At 45.4% G+C, this 15,695-nt stretch overlaps 1 protein-coding gene across 1 annotated transcript; it reads left to right on the plus strand.

Moving 5' to 3' along the window:
- The first annotated feature begins 801 nt into the window (after positions 1-801).
- Srp19 (signal recognition particle 19) lies at positions 802-7,396 on the plus strand. The gene is made up of 5 exons (XM_021150739.3): positions 802-945; positions 1,475-1,550; positions 4,053-4,124; positions 4,217-4,328; positions 5,605-7,396. The coding sequence occupies exons 1-5, from the start codon at positions 905-907 to the stop codon at positions 5,736-5,738; spliced, it is 435 nt and encodes a 144-aa protein (XP_021006398.1). The 5' UTR covers positions 802-904; the 3' UTR covers positions 5,739-7,396.
- The last annotated feature ends 8,299 nt before the right edge of the window (positions 7,397-15,695 follow it).

Here is a 15,695-nt window from a genome sequence, read left to right on the forward strand (position 1 = left end):
AGAGGACAAAGGTATAAAGGCCCACATACAATAATTCTTTTAAAATTAACGTCTTAGTGTACCTATTTGTTTTAAAAATTGCTTTGTAGATGTGGAATAAACAGTGTACTGGCTAGTTTTGTGTCAACTTGACACAGGCTGGAGTTATCACAGAGAAAGGAGCTTCAGTTGGGGAAATGCCTCCATGAGATCCAGCTGTAAGGCGTTTTCTCAATTAGTGATCAAGGAGGGAGGGCCCCTTGTGGGTGGAACCATCTCTGGGCTGGTAGTCTTGGTTCTATAAGAGAGCAGGCTGAGCAAGCCAGGGGAAGCAAGCCAGTAAAGAACATCCCTCCATGGCTTCTGCATCAGCTCCTGCTTCCTGACAACCACATGGTGGCTCACAACCATCCGTAAGGAGATCTGATGCCCTCTTCCGGAGTGTCTGAAGACAGCTACAGAGTACTTACATAAATACTAAGTGCACCGCTCTGGAAATTTACCTTCCTAAGTCGAAAGCAAGCTAAGGGAAGCAGGAAGATATGGATGAGCACAGAAGGGCAGTTTCCTTCCAGATCTAACCGGCTTCTCGCTCCATAGTACAGAGACTCCGTCCCCTGGGTGAAGAGCCCGGGCTACACCGGGAGAGCGCGCACTGCCGGGTGTGGATAGGGCTAAGGCGACTAAGACAGCCTGAAGGGTAACGGCCCAGCACGACCGGCCACCGTACTCTTCTCGCGGGAAGACCGTCTACAAGCCACGTCACTCCGTGCCGGAACCAACCTACGAGGGAAAGCCCGCTACCGGACGCTTTGGAGGTATGACTTCCGCCGGAAGGGCGGGCGCTCTCTGTGGTCCGAGTCAACTTCCGGCTAGTGCGCTGTCCGGCCTGCTAGGCTGGCGCGGCTGACGGGACTCCGTGGAGATGGCTTGCGCGGCCGCGCGGTCCCCGGCCGACCAGGACAGGTGGGTCCTCGGGAAGGCTGGCCGCGGGGTCACTGGGCTCGGGGCTCTTCCCACCGGAACCCCGGCATTCCGCAGCTTCCGAGCCCCGATCGCACCCCGGTCGCGGGGCGGCGCGGGTTGGTGTGGTGAGGACCGGACCCGACCCGACCCGCCGTTAACGAACAGTCGCGCCGCGAGAAGCGCGTTCTACATTCGTGTTGCGATCAGAGAGGCTCGTCCGGTGTCCTCTGAGTTTCTCCTTTCGGTGTAAGAGCGCGCTCCAGCCTCGGGGACGCTGGACAAGCTGTTGTGTCAAAATAACAGTTGCATCATTGTTTTACTTCTGTCATTAAAAAAAAAAAAAAAATATATATATATATATATATATATACACACATATGTCTAATAAATGATGGTGTAAGATATACTTCAGTCATTAAAAATATATATGTTTAATAAATAATGGTATAAGATGTCTCTGCTATGCCGATGAGATTATCCCATTTAAGTTACTTAGCTGTGCTTTTCTTTTCGTGTGTGTTTGTGGCAGGTTTATTTGTATCTACCCCGCTTATTTAAATAATAAGAAGACCATAGCTGAGGGGAGACGGATCCCCATAAGTAAGGTGAGTAGCTGATACCTAGGCGGTTGACGGCTTAGGGAAGGTTGACTTGTTGTGGCCACGACTGCTTTCTTTCTTTCTTTCTTTTTTAATGAGATTGAAGAGAATACTTGCAAAACGAAAGAAACTTCTTAATGGCCTATTTGTAAAGAAAAGAAGAGGTCTGGGTCGAGTTTTCATGTCTTAACACCATAATTATGACAGTCTCAGTGAAAGCAAAGTTTAGTGTCGGTAGCACAACACTCAGGATGCAAACTCACTTTCTTTAAAGTGTAGGAATAAAGGTTTGTACAAAGTGCGGGTTTGTTGAGTTTTGTCTTTACTGCTTTCTAAAGGAGTGTAAACTTACTATAAAGTTAGTACTTGTGGAAAGCAGGTGTAGGGAGTGGGTCGGGGGGGGGGGTAGTAGCTCCAGGGTAAAAAGAGCTCTTAACCCAACATGTGGAAGACCCTGAGAGATTTACACTTCTGAATGATGTGATCTGTAGATAGGAAAACCCTAGTTAGGGGCTGGTCTGGGGACTTAAGCTTAGAAAATGCCCAGTGCTAAATAAGAGAGCTCACAGGATTTTTATGTTTTATTCTACTTTTTAAAGAGGCACTTGATTTTATAATCAAATGAGATCTCAAGCAAATAATTATCTATTTGTATACTAATGTCTTTCATTTGGCTATTACTTTGAAGAGTAAAGTTCACCTTGCAGCCTCCAGAGCACTGTTGAGAATAATGCCCAACATAAGGCTTTTGATAACAGCTCCTGGGTGCTCTCTGGAATGTGTATTGTTTCAAAAATCCACTGATGTCTAGCTAACAAACTTAGAAAAGTGTATAAATTGAACAAAATTTCATACTGGGAATAGAGCTGGATATAGCACCCAAACGTAGACATTACCAGTTGGCATGCAGGAAGATTCCTCTGTCTCGTGTGTGTGTGTGTGTGTGTGTGTCTTCCCTGCGCTCACGCATACAAAGGAACATTATTCTGATCCCCAACACTTCAGGTCACCTTTTTATATGTATGGGGTTATTCATTGTGTACTTTTCTGACTTTTTCACAGATCTTTAAACTATGAGACTTACTGATATTCTTAGTATAATTTTTTGCATATTTTGATGCCCGGGAATGAATACGAAGCCTCCAATAGGCTGAGCAAGTTCTCTGTCACTAAGCAACACATCCCACCCCCCGCCCTCCGCCCCACCCTTGGAGAGTAGTTTAACTTTAGGTGCTCCACGAAAGCTTTCTTAGCACGGGCGACAGTGTTTGTTTTATTCTTGTATATATAAGTGTCTGTGTGTGGGAATGTGCAGGTGGGAATGCAGGCACTGGAGACCAGAAGAGGGTGTCAGATCCCTTGGAGTTTGCCTGCCTGTTTGGGTGTTGGGACTGAAACTTGGGTCCTCTATAAGAGCAGTGTAAGCTCTCGGCTGCTGAGCCATCTCTCCAGCCCTCATCAACAGTTCTGAGTCAGATAACTGTTGTGACAGTTCTGTCATTTTAAGGTGCATGCTAACATCTCTGGCCTCTACCTGCTAGATAACGTTCCCTCTTCTCTAGTTATTTTGAAGCAAATCTGTCACCCAGCATGACCAAATGTTCCTGGGATAGAGGGAGTGTGAACTTGCCCTGCCTCAAAGTACTGTTTTGCAGAACTGCATTGTGTGGATCTCACACTGCTAGTTTAGGCTCTTGTAAGTAGTGCTGTGGGGCTACAGTGATGGCTCAGCAGGTACGAATCCTTCCTGCTTCTGCAGAATACCGGTTCCCAGCACCCACATGGTGACTCACAATCATCTATAACTGCAGTTCCAGGGGATCCAAGGCTGCTTCTGACCTCTGTGCGCACTGCACAAATGTGGTACACAGACACATAAAATAAATACTAAAAATAAGATATAGTGCTACTACGAATATGCTTAAGTATATATATTCAGCTGTTGACTATATACATGAATTGCAGGGCCAGAGACAGTCATGTCCAGCGTTAGTAGGTAACAGTCAGTATTCTGGAATGGTTGTATGTATAATCGTTTAACCAGTCAGATGCATTGAGCACTACTGTGTTCAGATCATCAGGCTTTACTGGGGAATGTACTGATGATGTCCTTTCTCCTTATGTTGGAGGAGAGAGAAACACACAGCTGGCTTATTCTTAAGGATTTTTAAATTTTATAGTAAAAATAATTAGATAATAAAAAATAACGCTAGGGCTTAGTCTGTTTTAGCCATAATACTAAAAATGATTTACAGGGCTGGCGAGATGGCTCAGTGGTGAAGAGCACTGACTGCTCTTCTGAAGGTCCTGAGTTCAAATCCCAGCAACCACATGGTGGCTCACAACCATCTGTAATGAGATCTGACGCCCTCTTCTGGTGTGTCTGAAGACAGCTACAGTGTACTTATATATAATAATAAATAAATCTTTAAAAAAATGATTTACATACAATGTAGTAATAACTACTTAAAACTCAGCTGTTGAATGTTTTTGTTTTTAATTGTTCAGGCTGTAGAAAACCCTACAGCTACTGAGATTCAAGATGTGTGCTCAGCAGTTGGACTGAATGCCTTTCTGGAGGTATGATGGGGGCCTCATCACCGTGTCTCACACTCACTTCATTGACATCACGACTCTAAAGACCTATTTTTGTTTTGTATTATTTGTGTTAGAAAAACAAAATGTACTCCAGAGAATGGAACCGTGATGTTCAGTTTCGAGGCAGAGTCCGGGTACAGCTCAAACAGGAAGATGGCAGCCTCTGTCTTGTACAGTTCCCGTCACGTAAGCTTTTTAAAATGAATTCACAGGGTTCTTGGGTAAGGTTATCTGTACAAAAGGAATAAATACCACCACACAGAATGTTGAAGCAGAAGGGTTATTAGTTCAATACCTGTGTGGGCTGTAGAATGAGTTCAAGAATAACATGAGCAACTTTGTAAGTCCTTGTCTCAAAATAGAAAACTTAAGAAGTCTAGAGATGTGGCTCAATGCTAGACTCTACCTACCATGCACAGGTTCCTAGGTTCAAGCCCCAATACAGCAAAAATAAATCTAAGAAGCAATATTGAATGACAAAAGCAGAAATATTCATACTGTGGTTCCACGAGTGTAAACTTAAATATTAATACTATATATTGGTAAATATATTTATTACTGATAGAAATGTTTTTTTTAAATGGACTAGAAGCTAACATACCCACTTTTCAGACAGTACTTACCTAATGGCGAGTGGTAAAGTAGGTAGGGAGTGGGGATCAGAGACTAATAGAGAACACTGGAGGGGTGGATGTCGGCTCAGGGGACAAGGGTACTTGATGACCTTTGTTCAGGGGAAAGAAAGAACAGACTCCACAGTTATTTTCTGACATGTGTGTACATGTCACATATATATATACACACATTATGTGCATGAACACATGGTTTTAGTTCAAACACAGTGTCAAGTCTTTACTTTTTTATTTATTTTTAACCTTTTAATGCATATATTTTAATTTAAAGCTGTTCACTCCCCCACCACCACCGTCTTCAATTTTATTAAAATAAAACAATTGCACTGTCAGGCTAATTGATAGGAAGTTGTTTGTTTTTAGTCAAATACAGATGAATTGGTTTTTATACATCGATTATTGCCAGAAACTTAAGATTCTGACTCAAGAATAATAGATAGGACTGAAGGTGACTTTTTGTAGTTAGATGGAGCAGGATGTGGGTGTGTGTCATTGTCATCTGGGCTTAGGGTGAGGTCCCTGTTGTTGGTTGGTTGGTTGGTTGGTTGGTTTTTTGAGACAGGGTTTCTCTGTGTAGCTCTGGCTGTCCTAGAGCTCACTCTGTAGACCAGGCTGGCCTCAAACTCAGAAATCCACCTGCTTCTGCCTCCCAAGTGCTGGGATTAAAGGTGTGAGCCACCACTGCCCAGCAGGTCCCTGATTTTTAATATGTCCCTCCCCCCTCTCTCAAAGGGTAAGGGGTGGAGTCCTGGGCCTAGGACTGAGGTTTCAAGTCAGTAACGTGTATTATTTCTAAGATTGTTACACTAAACCTAGCTTCCGGTTTCTAGGTAAGTCGGTGATGCTATATGTAGCAGAAATGATACCCAAGCTAAAAACACGGACACAGAAATCAGGAGGTGCCGACCCAAGTCTTCAGCAAGGAGAGGGGAGTAAAAAAGGGAAAGGAAAGAAGAAGAAATGACGTGGTGTGAACGTGGAGCACAGTCCTGCTGGGAGAGACATGGCATCCTTGTGTCTGAGAGAACAGCTGTTTGTTTGTGTCATTCAACTGAGCTGTGAACAAGTTATCTCCATCTTCATCAACAGTTAGCAATGAAATAAGTTTACATCAGAAGTTTGCATCCAGCTTTTATAACTGTAAGAAGGAAAAACTGTGTGTGTGGAAGAAAGAAGAATATTTTTAACAGATAATGACTGTCCCATAAGTTACTTGAAATACTATATCTGTTTGTCCTCTATATAAACATATATTTCAGGTTTTATAAGTTTAATAAAATTTGAAATACACATTTTGTTCATCTTTAAGTTAATGAAATAAAAGATTGAAACTGACTTTAGTAGCTTTCACTTAGGAATCAGTTAATAGCAATAGAAGAGGCTAGTGAGAATACTGAAGATGGACAGGGTGGGTAAAGCAGAGAAGCGGGAGAGGCAATGTAAACTGTCTCTTCATCTGCTGGGACAACAGGCAGTTCAGGCTTAAGCTTTAGACTTGCTTATGTGTTAGTCTTATGACCATTGTTTCTGAGCTGGAGAGACTTTCAATATCAAAGTGCTTGCTTCACAAGCAGGAAGGCCTGAGTTTAGATTCCTAGTACCCACACAAAAGCCCAATGCACTGGTGTGGGAGACAGGGAGATCCCAGGGTTTGCTGGCCAGTCAGTAACTCAGTGAACTCCAGGATCAGTGAGAGACCCTGCCTCATAAGATAAAGTGGAGAATGATAGGAGACTTAATGTCAACCTCTGGCCAACAGACACACACACGTGAATGTCACACCAAAACGTTTCTAAGCCAATGTGTCACACACCTACAGTCTAGCATCCTGGAGATGGAGGCAGGAAGATCAGAAATTCAAAGCTGGCTTCAGCTACAAATCCAGTTCTGTCTGGACTACATGAAAAGCTGTCTTCAAAGAAAACAGACATTGTTTCTACCAAAGTTCTAAAAATAACCAGTGCTTTAGCATCGGGAAGTCAACTTTCTCTGAAGAAACTACCTTGGAAATGTTCTTGTGAATTCATTCCACAGCACTTCCTGGAGTAGTGGCTTTGAGCTGCCGGGGCACAGCAGGACTGTCGTGTTGTGCCTTCTAGAACTTGCTACATGATGAGCAACAGGAGGCCAATACTAAAGCCCATTAACTTAGTCATGGAGCCCCAGCCTTCCTGAATACATACAGGGAGCCAACGGGGTAGAGTACATGAGACCCCATACCTCCTGAGGATCTGTTGGTGGTTGCTAGGCAGGATGATGGGATAGAGGGAGGCAGTCAAGGTTTTCTTCAGTGGTATAATAATCATAAGTTGCCAATAGCCCTAATTGTGGTTTGAATAGGAGTGGCTCCTTATACATTTGAATGCTTAGTCATCAGGAAGTGGCACTACTTGATAAGGATTAGGAGGTGTGGCCTGGTTGGAAGGAGTGTCCCTGGAGGTGGGTTTTTAAATGTCTGTCTCTTCCTGATGCCTGTGGATCCAGATACCAAACTCTCAGCTACTTCTCCAGCACCATATTTGCCTGTGTGACACCAGGCTTCCCACCCATGATGATAATGGACCCTGAAATAAACCTCTGAAACTGTAAACCAGCCCCAATTAAATGCTTTCTCTTATAAGAGTTGCTGTGGTCATGATACCTCCTCACAACAATAGAACACTGACTAGAAGACTAAACTCATTAGTTTAGTGGAATCATTTCTTTGGACTGTAGAGTTCTGTCTGGGGTGAATAGATGTCTGCCCATCTCCACAAGAAAAGATCACAAAACACTTGCTGCCTGAATGTGGAGCACTCCAGAACTAAGGATGAGTTTGGATGTTAGATTGTCTCTACTGTTTATAAAAAGTCATGCAACTGAAGGTGGAGTACTCACAAGGTTATCCCAATATCGTCATCCTTTCAGCATTAGCAATGGCATTGCCCCTGCCACGGGTGGAAGATGTGCACCTAAGCAATCCTCCTGAAGGTGATGTGTCCCCAGGAAGATTCCCAGGGTGGTCACCTTCCTCTTTGTTGTATAAAGTAGAATACTACCCTGATGCATGGGCTCCACCAGTGAGCACAGAGATGTCTCCAAATGGCTGATCAGCTAGTGAATGTGTCACAGGGGCCAGAGAGATGGCTCAACAGTTCAAAGCACTTGCTATGCTTGCAGGTTCCAATCTCAGCAACCACATGGCAGCCCATAAGCATCTTAACTCCATGGTACCATGGTAACCTAACACCTTCTGCTGGCCTCTGTGAACATCAAATACACATGTGGTGCAAAGACATACATGCAGGCATTCACACGAATTTCTAAAGGAAAAAAAGTATATAATTACAATCCTTGAAAGTAGTGTATATGGGATAGGATCTTTGAATCTTAAGCCGCTTATGGTGTCTGTCAGTGGTGTGACCGACCTTTGTTCTGGGCAATAAGACATGCTGCTGAGGAATTCCTAGAAAAAAAAAAAATGGCCTGTGTCTAGGAGGTACTGTATGAGGTATTGTATGAAACAGACATGCAGATGTCACTGTCCACACCAGCCACTGACTTGGCCAGGAAAGGGAAAGGGAAAACAAGAGATGGAGGCACTGGCTTGTCCCTTTCTGCTGGGATTCTCAAGGGGCAGTGAAATTAGACCTGTGCTGTATCACTTCCCAGGAGCCCCAAACTCAGACTCAGGCAGTGAAGGCAAAGGGACAGAAGATAGCCCTGGGTCTGACCTTACATACAGAGGAAGGGACAACCCATAATGTATGAAGGACATTATGATAACCAGAAATAGTTTTCCTTTGAACTGTTGATTTGGAAAAGACTTGCTGTTTGAGAACAAGGTCTCTTATAGCCCACATTGGCCAGAAACAGGCTATGGCCAGGAATACCCTTGAGCTGAACCCACCCCCCACCTTCTTTCACTACTAGAAGGCTGGGGTTGCAGGCCTGAGTGCAGCCAGTCTGGTGGATTTGGTCCGGGGACTGAGCCCAGCATTCTGCCAACAGAGTTACAGCCCCAGCAGAAAGACTAGAAAGAATGTTTTTAATTACTACTCGTGTGTGTGTGTGTGTGTGTGTGTGTGTGTGTGTGTGTGTGTGTACACATGTGCCACAGAAGTCAGAGGATAACTTGAAGGAGTTGGGTGTCTGCTTCTACTAAGTGTGTCCCTAGGGACCAGGCTTGACGGCAAGTGCCTTTAGCCACCTCAGTAGCCTAAGTTATAAAGAGAAAAGAGAAAACCTGTCCCAGCATGGCTCTCAAGACGGTAGGACACGGGTGCAGATGAGAACAGCCGGTGAGTGCTATAGGAGTGGAGACCCTGCGTGCATAACTATCCAGCTATGAGGTCTTGCTGCTGCAACAGAGTACCTGGCAAAGCAACTTAAGGAAGGATCAGCGGGAGGGGGAGGGTTAGGGAGGGAGGGAGGAAGAGAGAGGAGGAAGGCAGAGGAGAGGGAGGGAGCAGGAGGAAAGAGGGAGGGAGAAGAGAGGAAGAGAAGGAGGAGGGAGAGGGAGCAGGAGGGAGTTGGAGAGGGAAAAGAGGAGGGACGGAGGGAGGGAGGGGAAGGTTTATTTTGGCCCACAGTTGGAGGATACAGTCCATCCTGGTAGGGAAGCCTGCTAGCGGAAGCTGGAGGCATTTGTCACATCCAACCCAGTCAGGAAGGGATGACTGCTTGTGTTCAGCGCCTGTGTGTTCTTTCATTTATTCAGTCCCAAACCCCATGTGATGGAGCTACCCTAAGTTAGAGTGGATCTTTCCACTTCAGTTAACCTAATCTAGATACAGACATGCCCAAAGGCTTGTCTCCTTGGTGAGTCTACATCCTTTCAAGATTGTTAAGACACAGTGCATTATCTGAGGTAATATGAGGAAAATCAGACCCTGATGGATTGGCCCATATGAGCCATTAGAGACAGTTGGGTGTCACCAGCTGAGGTCCCCATCGACATCAGTGACTGGAGGGCAGCAGAGAAACACCTGACACTGCTGAAAGATAGGCATGGAGATGTAGTGTTTGGTGCCCAGCTCACAGGCTGGACAGGGCCGTTTACAGGAGAGTAAATGGCTCAGCGGCTAAGAGCACTGGCTGCTCCTCCCAGCACCCACATGGCAGCTCACAACCACCAACCATCTTAACTCTGGTTTCTAGGGATCCATTGTCCTATGGCTTTCTCGGGCACCAGGCGAATGTATGGCGCACAGGCATACATGCAGGCAAAACACCCATACTCATAAAACATCAATTACAAATAAAATTTTAAAAAGCTTGATTGATTAGGGACTCGTGCAGGGCTTTGATGGCTTTGCTGAACCCACAGTATAACATGACCTTTATGACGTAGGAGGCGTTCTTACAGATCTGAAGGGTTTGGACGGGCATGCAAACTGGATTCAGAAAGCACAGAAACAACCAGGAGAAGATGAAAGGCTTGGTGACTCTTACCCAAGATGTGTGAGAAAGTTCTCAGGAGAACTGGACAGATACCACGTGCAGTGCTGTGAGCAGAAGCAAAGTCAGGTGAAGGCACAGCCCTAGGCATTAGCGGGAACAATGAGAGCCAGCCCTGGCCCTTGGTGTTGGTGGGGAGGTACCTGGCAGCCCTGTGGCCGCATTCCAGGATGAAGAGGCGGGTCGGCTCATGGAGAATGACAGCAAATGGGAGGCTAAGGAAGAACCCCACACACATGGCTGTGCGCAACATGGTCCCTGAGAAAACACAGAACACAGCCACAGAATCTTGTCATGCTCCATGGAACCTTGCTAACATTTTCCCTCTTAGCTGCTCTGTGCTGAGATCAGCTGGCACTTGCTTGGAATGGTGGGTGGTGGGCCTTCAGTGGCCCTGCCCAGCATCCTCTCCAAGCTTGGCATTGACTTTCATCTGCAGAAAAGGAGAGTTCCTTATTGCTTCCTCTCGTTCTTTCCCCTGTCATACACTTGTATGCCTGCCATCTTCCTTCCCTACCAATACATTCTCTAATTGAATCACTACTTAGAGCCCTAGCTGAGTCTGGAAATGTACAAATAAGTGTAGAGTAGGCTTGGGAACGTGGCTCAGTGTTACACTCAGTTAACTTGTGCAAGGCTCATGGTAGGATACCAGGGACAGCCAAATAAAAGGAGGGAGGGAAAGGTAGGCAAAAAAGGGGAGGCAGGGAGGAAGGAGAAGGGAGAGACAGGAGGAGGAGGGAGAGAGGGAGGGAAAGAGGGAGAGAGAGAGAGGCAGAGATATCAAAGATCCATTAGTGCCTCCCTTGGGAACTTGTGAAAAAATTCAATAGTGCTGGCCCAGCCTAGAATTCAAATACATTTAAGAGACTCCCTAGGCGGTTCTTGCATGTGTTAAAGTTGGAGACACTAGGAAGTGTGTTGTTGTTAATGATGATGTTGTTGTTCTGATTTTTTGGTTTCTTATATATTTTATTACATGGAAACCTGCTGTTTTCTTTGAAATTGAATATTTTGTACTTTTATTTACTTAATTTTAAAAATACGTCACAGGTTCAACTACAAATTATCAGTTGTAGAAATGTTCTTTCAAGGCCAAAGAGAGGACTCAACGGGCAAAGTGCTTGCTGCGTAGACCTGGCAACTCGAGTTTGGTTCCTGGAACCCACCGATTGGAAGGAGAAAAGCGACTCATTTTGGTATCCCCAGACCTCCACAAGTGAACCTTTACATATTCAGGCCACGTGTGCCTGCAGACAAACACATAAATAATGTAATTTTAAAAGCCTACTTCACAGCCAAGAGTAGCAGCTCTCAGAATCTGTAATTCCAGCACTAGGGAGGCTGAGGCAGGTGGATCACCACAAGTTCAAAGCCATCTGTGCAACTAGCAAATGCCTTTGGCCCTAGCAGACAAGCACTGGCCTCCAGGGAGTCAGTAGTGTGGACCAGAATGGTACAGAGGGGGAGGTGGCACAGGAATACCCTACGGTCTCACATCTAACACTGCACAGGGTGCAGAGGGGGGCTGAAGTGGGGACCACGTAGGTGAGCAGCAGGAGCCGTGCTTCTCCTCTGCTTTAGTAGTAGTTTATAACCAGGGAGTTGGGCTTCACTGGGCCAACTTCCTCCCCAAAGCCTCTAGACTTGTGCATTCAGAGGCCAGAACACTCCCCAAGGCAATGAATTCCTCAAGGGCCCCCACTGTGCTCCTGTAGTAAGACACCAGTGGGAAGCTTGGTGTTTGCTCCCAATCTTGCATTAACAGGGCCCAAGCTCAGTGCAATCGGAGGGGCAGCAGGACCACTCCTGCCCCAGCTAGACTGAGGTTTTAGAGCAAATTCCCTGATCTGGTTCTTGCAGGCACCACCTTCCACCCTTGCCAATACCAGGTCCCTGTACTGCAGAACATCTAGTGGGCTTGGGTTGGCTACTCTGATGACCAAGTTGGACTCAAAAAGCAAATAGATACACCCCATAACATTGCAGTGTAATGCCTGTGGGATCCCAGAGATTCTGACTCCTACAGCAGTCTAAATTTAAACAGTACCCCCGCCTTCTTCAAGATGGCTTCTGGTCCTGGCACCCTGCATTTCCCAGCAACCACATGGTAGCTCACCCTACTGGACGATGACAGTGAATCCTTCTCCAAAGTCAGGCTACTGGGCAGCTTGTACCCAAGTGTCCTGAAACCCCATGGGCAGCACACGTGCTGGGTAGGTCCTGTCTCTAGAGCTAGGCAGTGGGTGTTGGAGCATTTCCTATGTGGCTCCAGATCACTAAATCTAACAAGGTTTCCGTGTCCTCTGGAGTCCAGTGTTCTCCGATGATCCAACCACCTCACAATGCAGCAACATAGCCAACAATTCTGACTTGGCTGAGGTGAGGGTTGTATGCCTCTGTCAACCATTTTGCTTTCTGGTCTTTTGTATCATGGGAGATTAAGAGTTAATATTACAGCATGTTTACAAACACACAAGAAAAACGGGGTAAGGAAACAGTGACCCAAGCTGGAGAGATGGCTCAGAGGTTAAGAGCACTGACTGCTCTTCCAGAGGTCCTGAGTTCAAATCCCAGCAACCACATGGTGGCTCACAACCATCTGTAGTGGGATCTGACACCCTCTTCTGGTGTGCATGAAGACAGTGACAGTGTACTCATATGTTGGGAGCAACCTTGCCTGAATGTTAACTGCCTTGTCAGCCGTAAGTCTTGGCCTCTGTAGGAAAGTACTACCCCCAGTTGAGAACAAATAGCTATAGATCTTGTGGACAGGTACCTAGCAACCCATTCTGTTCTGTTCCTCCTGCTGAACTTTTTACCTGGACAATAGCCTGCTTTCGGGAACAGGTGCTTTCCCCCAGAAACAAAGCGACTCCCCTCCACCTCCCTTATCCCATATCCTGCTTCTATGAGTATATAACCTGTGTGGGAACAATAAAAATTTGTCAGCTTGACCAGACCTCCTGACTTGCTGTCTGTTCTTCGTGTTTCTTGTCCCCCATTCTCTCCACAGGTGATCTTCAGACCCTGTTCCACTGTCGCGAGGGACGGGGCACTCATACACATAAAATAAATAAATGTGTGTGTGTGTGAGAGAGAGATTGAGAGAGAGAGAGACAGACAGACCAGAGAGCATGCTCCTGTTTGGCTTTAGTGCTGGTAATAAAATGTGGCTTCACACACAATGCTAAGCTCCTACTGCACCACAGAAGTGCTGTTTCAAAGAACATTCTCAGGCTGGGGGAGGGTGCTTGTGTGTTTTCCCCCTTCTTCTTTTCAGTCTTGGTCTTAGGACAGAAGGTACAGAATTATTTAGAGGCCCGTGGAGGAGGTATTGAGGGTGTCACATGCCTGTGATCCTAGCCCTGGGAAGGCTGGGGAGGAGGGTGGGGAGGAGGGTGATTTTAAGGCCACACGGTAGACCCTAACAATGGTTACTACTGTGCCGTGTATTTGCACTGCCCGTCTGTGAGAGTTCTTTGCACAAATGCTCTGTGCAGGCGGAAAGCAGTGAGTTGCGTTTCCTCCCAATCCAGGCTAATCATTGGTAGATGGGATTGATAGGTTTGCTTTCTGTAGGGAGCCTTCCTTTAACAAACCAATCGCTAGGAGGGGAAGTACAACCCCAGGGCAGGATGGGGTTAATAAAATCCAATTCTCACTAAACTACCAGATTTCATCTTATTTTGTGGGAATTTTCTCTTCCTAACCCATATCTTAGCAAAATTTAAAGTAAATACAATAAACAAACACTGAATATGGCTAGTTACTATAGTCATGCCTATCTATGGTTTCAGTTTTGAGAGGTCAGCCACTCTGAAACACAGCACAGCAAGACATCCTGAGGTCAGAGAAGGTCTGTGGGTAAAGGCACTGGCCATCAAGTCTGACAACCCGAGTTTGGTCCCAACATATGGTTGAAGGAGACAACCAAATCGTCCTCTGACCTCCACTATGATGTGTATGCCCACATATCACACACACACACACACACACACACAATGTAATAAAACATTTTAAAGATATTTTGAGAGACCACATAAACATAATCTTTATTTGAGTATATGTTGTAATTCTTCTAATTGTCACTTTGTTCAGTCAGTAACCTTTGTCACATATGTACACACACAAGAAAGAACAGTCCACACAGAGTTCAGTACTCTCTCCAGGTTCAGGCAGCCAGGGGAGTCTGGGAGCGTGTAAGGAGGCACTGGGCACATCATTTCTACTCACACCTGAGGACAGGCAAGAACTTCCTTACAGGCCTTGGCTGTTTTCTGCAGGCGTGGATGGAGGACCTTCCCCCAATGTCAGGAAATAATTGCTGCACCAACTCTTTGGGACATTTAATGTTTAGCAAGAATTCTGGAACTTTATATGCCTAGGAAATACCACTCAGATACAAATAAATGCTTTGTTTCCAGCCAGACACAAACTCAGCTCATTTTCAACACTCTTAAGTCATGACACTATTTATTTGGGAAGGACCGGCAGGCAGAAGTCAATTCATGATTTCTCCCACTGACAGCTGCAGGAAGTAGCAGGGAGTCTCCCGCAAAGTTGTGGGGTTGATGAAGCAAAATTACTTTTGGAGTTTATTTCACTGCAGCGTTCCACCAATACAATCTCTAACTAGCTGTGAGCAACATTCCCTGCCTGCCCATCCCCCACAGAAAGTATTTTGTATATTAACACTCTGCTCCTATATGCTACACTGTAATTTTCATTCTGCCAACAAGAAAAACGTGCTTTTACTTATAAGGACCTAAATATTTTTAATGTTTAAAGCCTAACAATTGATTTTATCCAAACAATAGTTCTTATTTTTTAAAAGATCTCCCCTAAGTCATATGAAGCCTAATGACTGCTATTCCCAGGAAAACGGACACAGTGACCCATATTAGGCTAGGGCCACAGTGCCTCTTATTTTGTATTGTTAATATTTCATATCATATTATTATTATCTTAGTCATCTGGAGGAGAATTTCTATTTGTCTTAAAAGTAACTCCTGTTGTTCACTTTGGTAGACAACTCCTTTAGTCCACTTCAGACTAACTCGAAGGCTGGGACACTGGCGTGTGGTGCAAACTGCAGATTTTTAGACCCAAACCTCTGACCCATCAGACCATGGGCAGTCACTTAAACTTTATTCTATCTGTCAAAACAAAACCTAAAACTGACGAGATTTTTAAGGGAATGCTAATAATTATGAATTGTAAAGTAAGGAGACCTCTTGAGGTTGGCCATAAAACCAAAAAAGAGTAGAAAGTTTAACTCAGCCACTGCTGGGCGGACAGCAGCTGTTAGTCACTGCCCTTCACATGCCCAGAACAGCTCTTTGAGCCGGACGTCATCAGCGCAATGTGCTGCTGACAGGAACAAGAACGCACACGTATGCCAGCCGTGGGGCACAAGCTACAAGGAGCAGCAGTTGGGAGTTGGAGGGCTTCAAGGTTCTCCTGGGCTACGTGGGATCAT

This window comes from Mus caroli, unplaced genomic scaffold, assembly GCF_978045245.1.
Source record: "Mus caroli unplaced genomic scaffold, Mus_caroli_1 scaffold_19, whole genome shotgun sequence".
In the NCBI taxonomy this organism is placed as follows: Eukaryota; Metazoa; Chordata; class Mammalia; order Rodentia; family Muridae; genus Mus; species Mus caroli.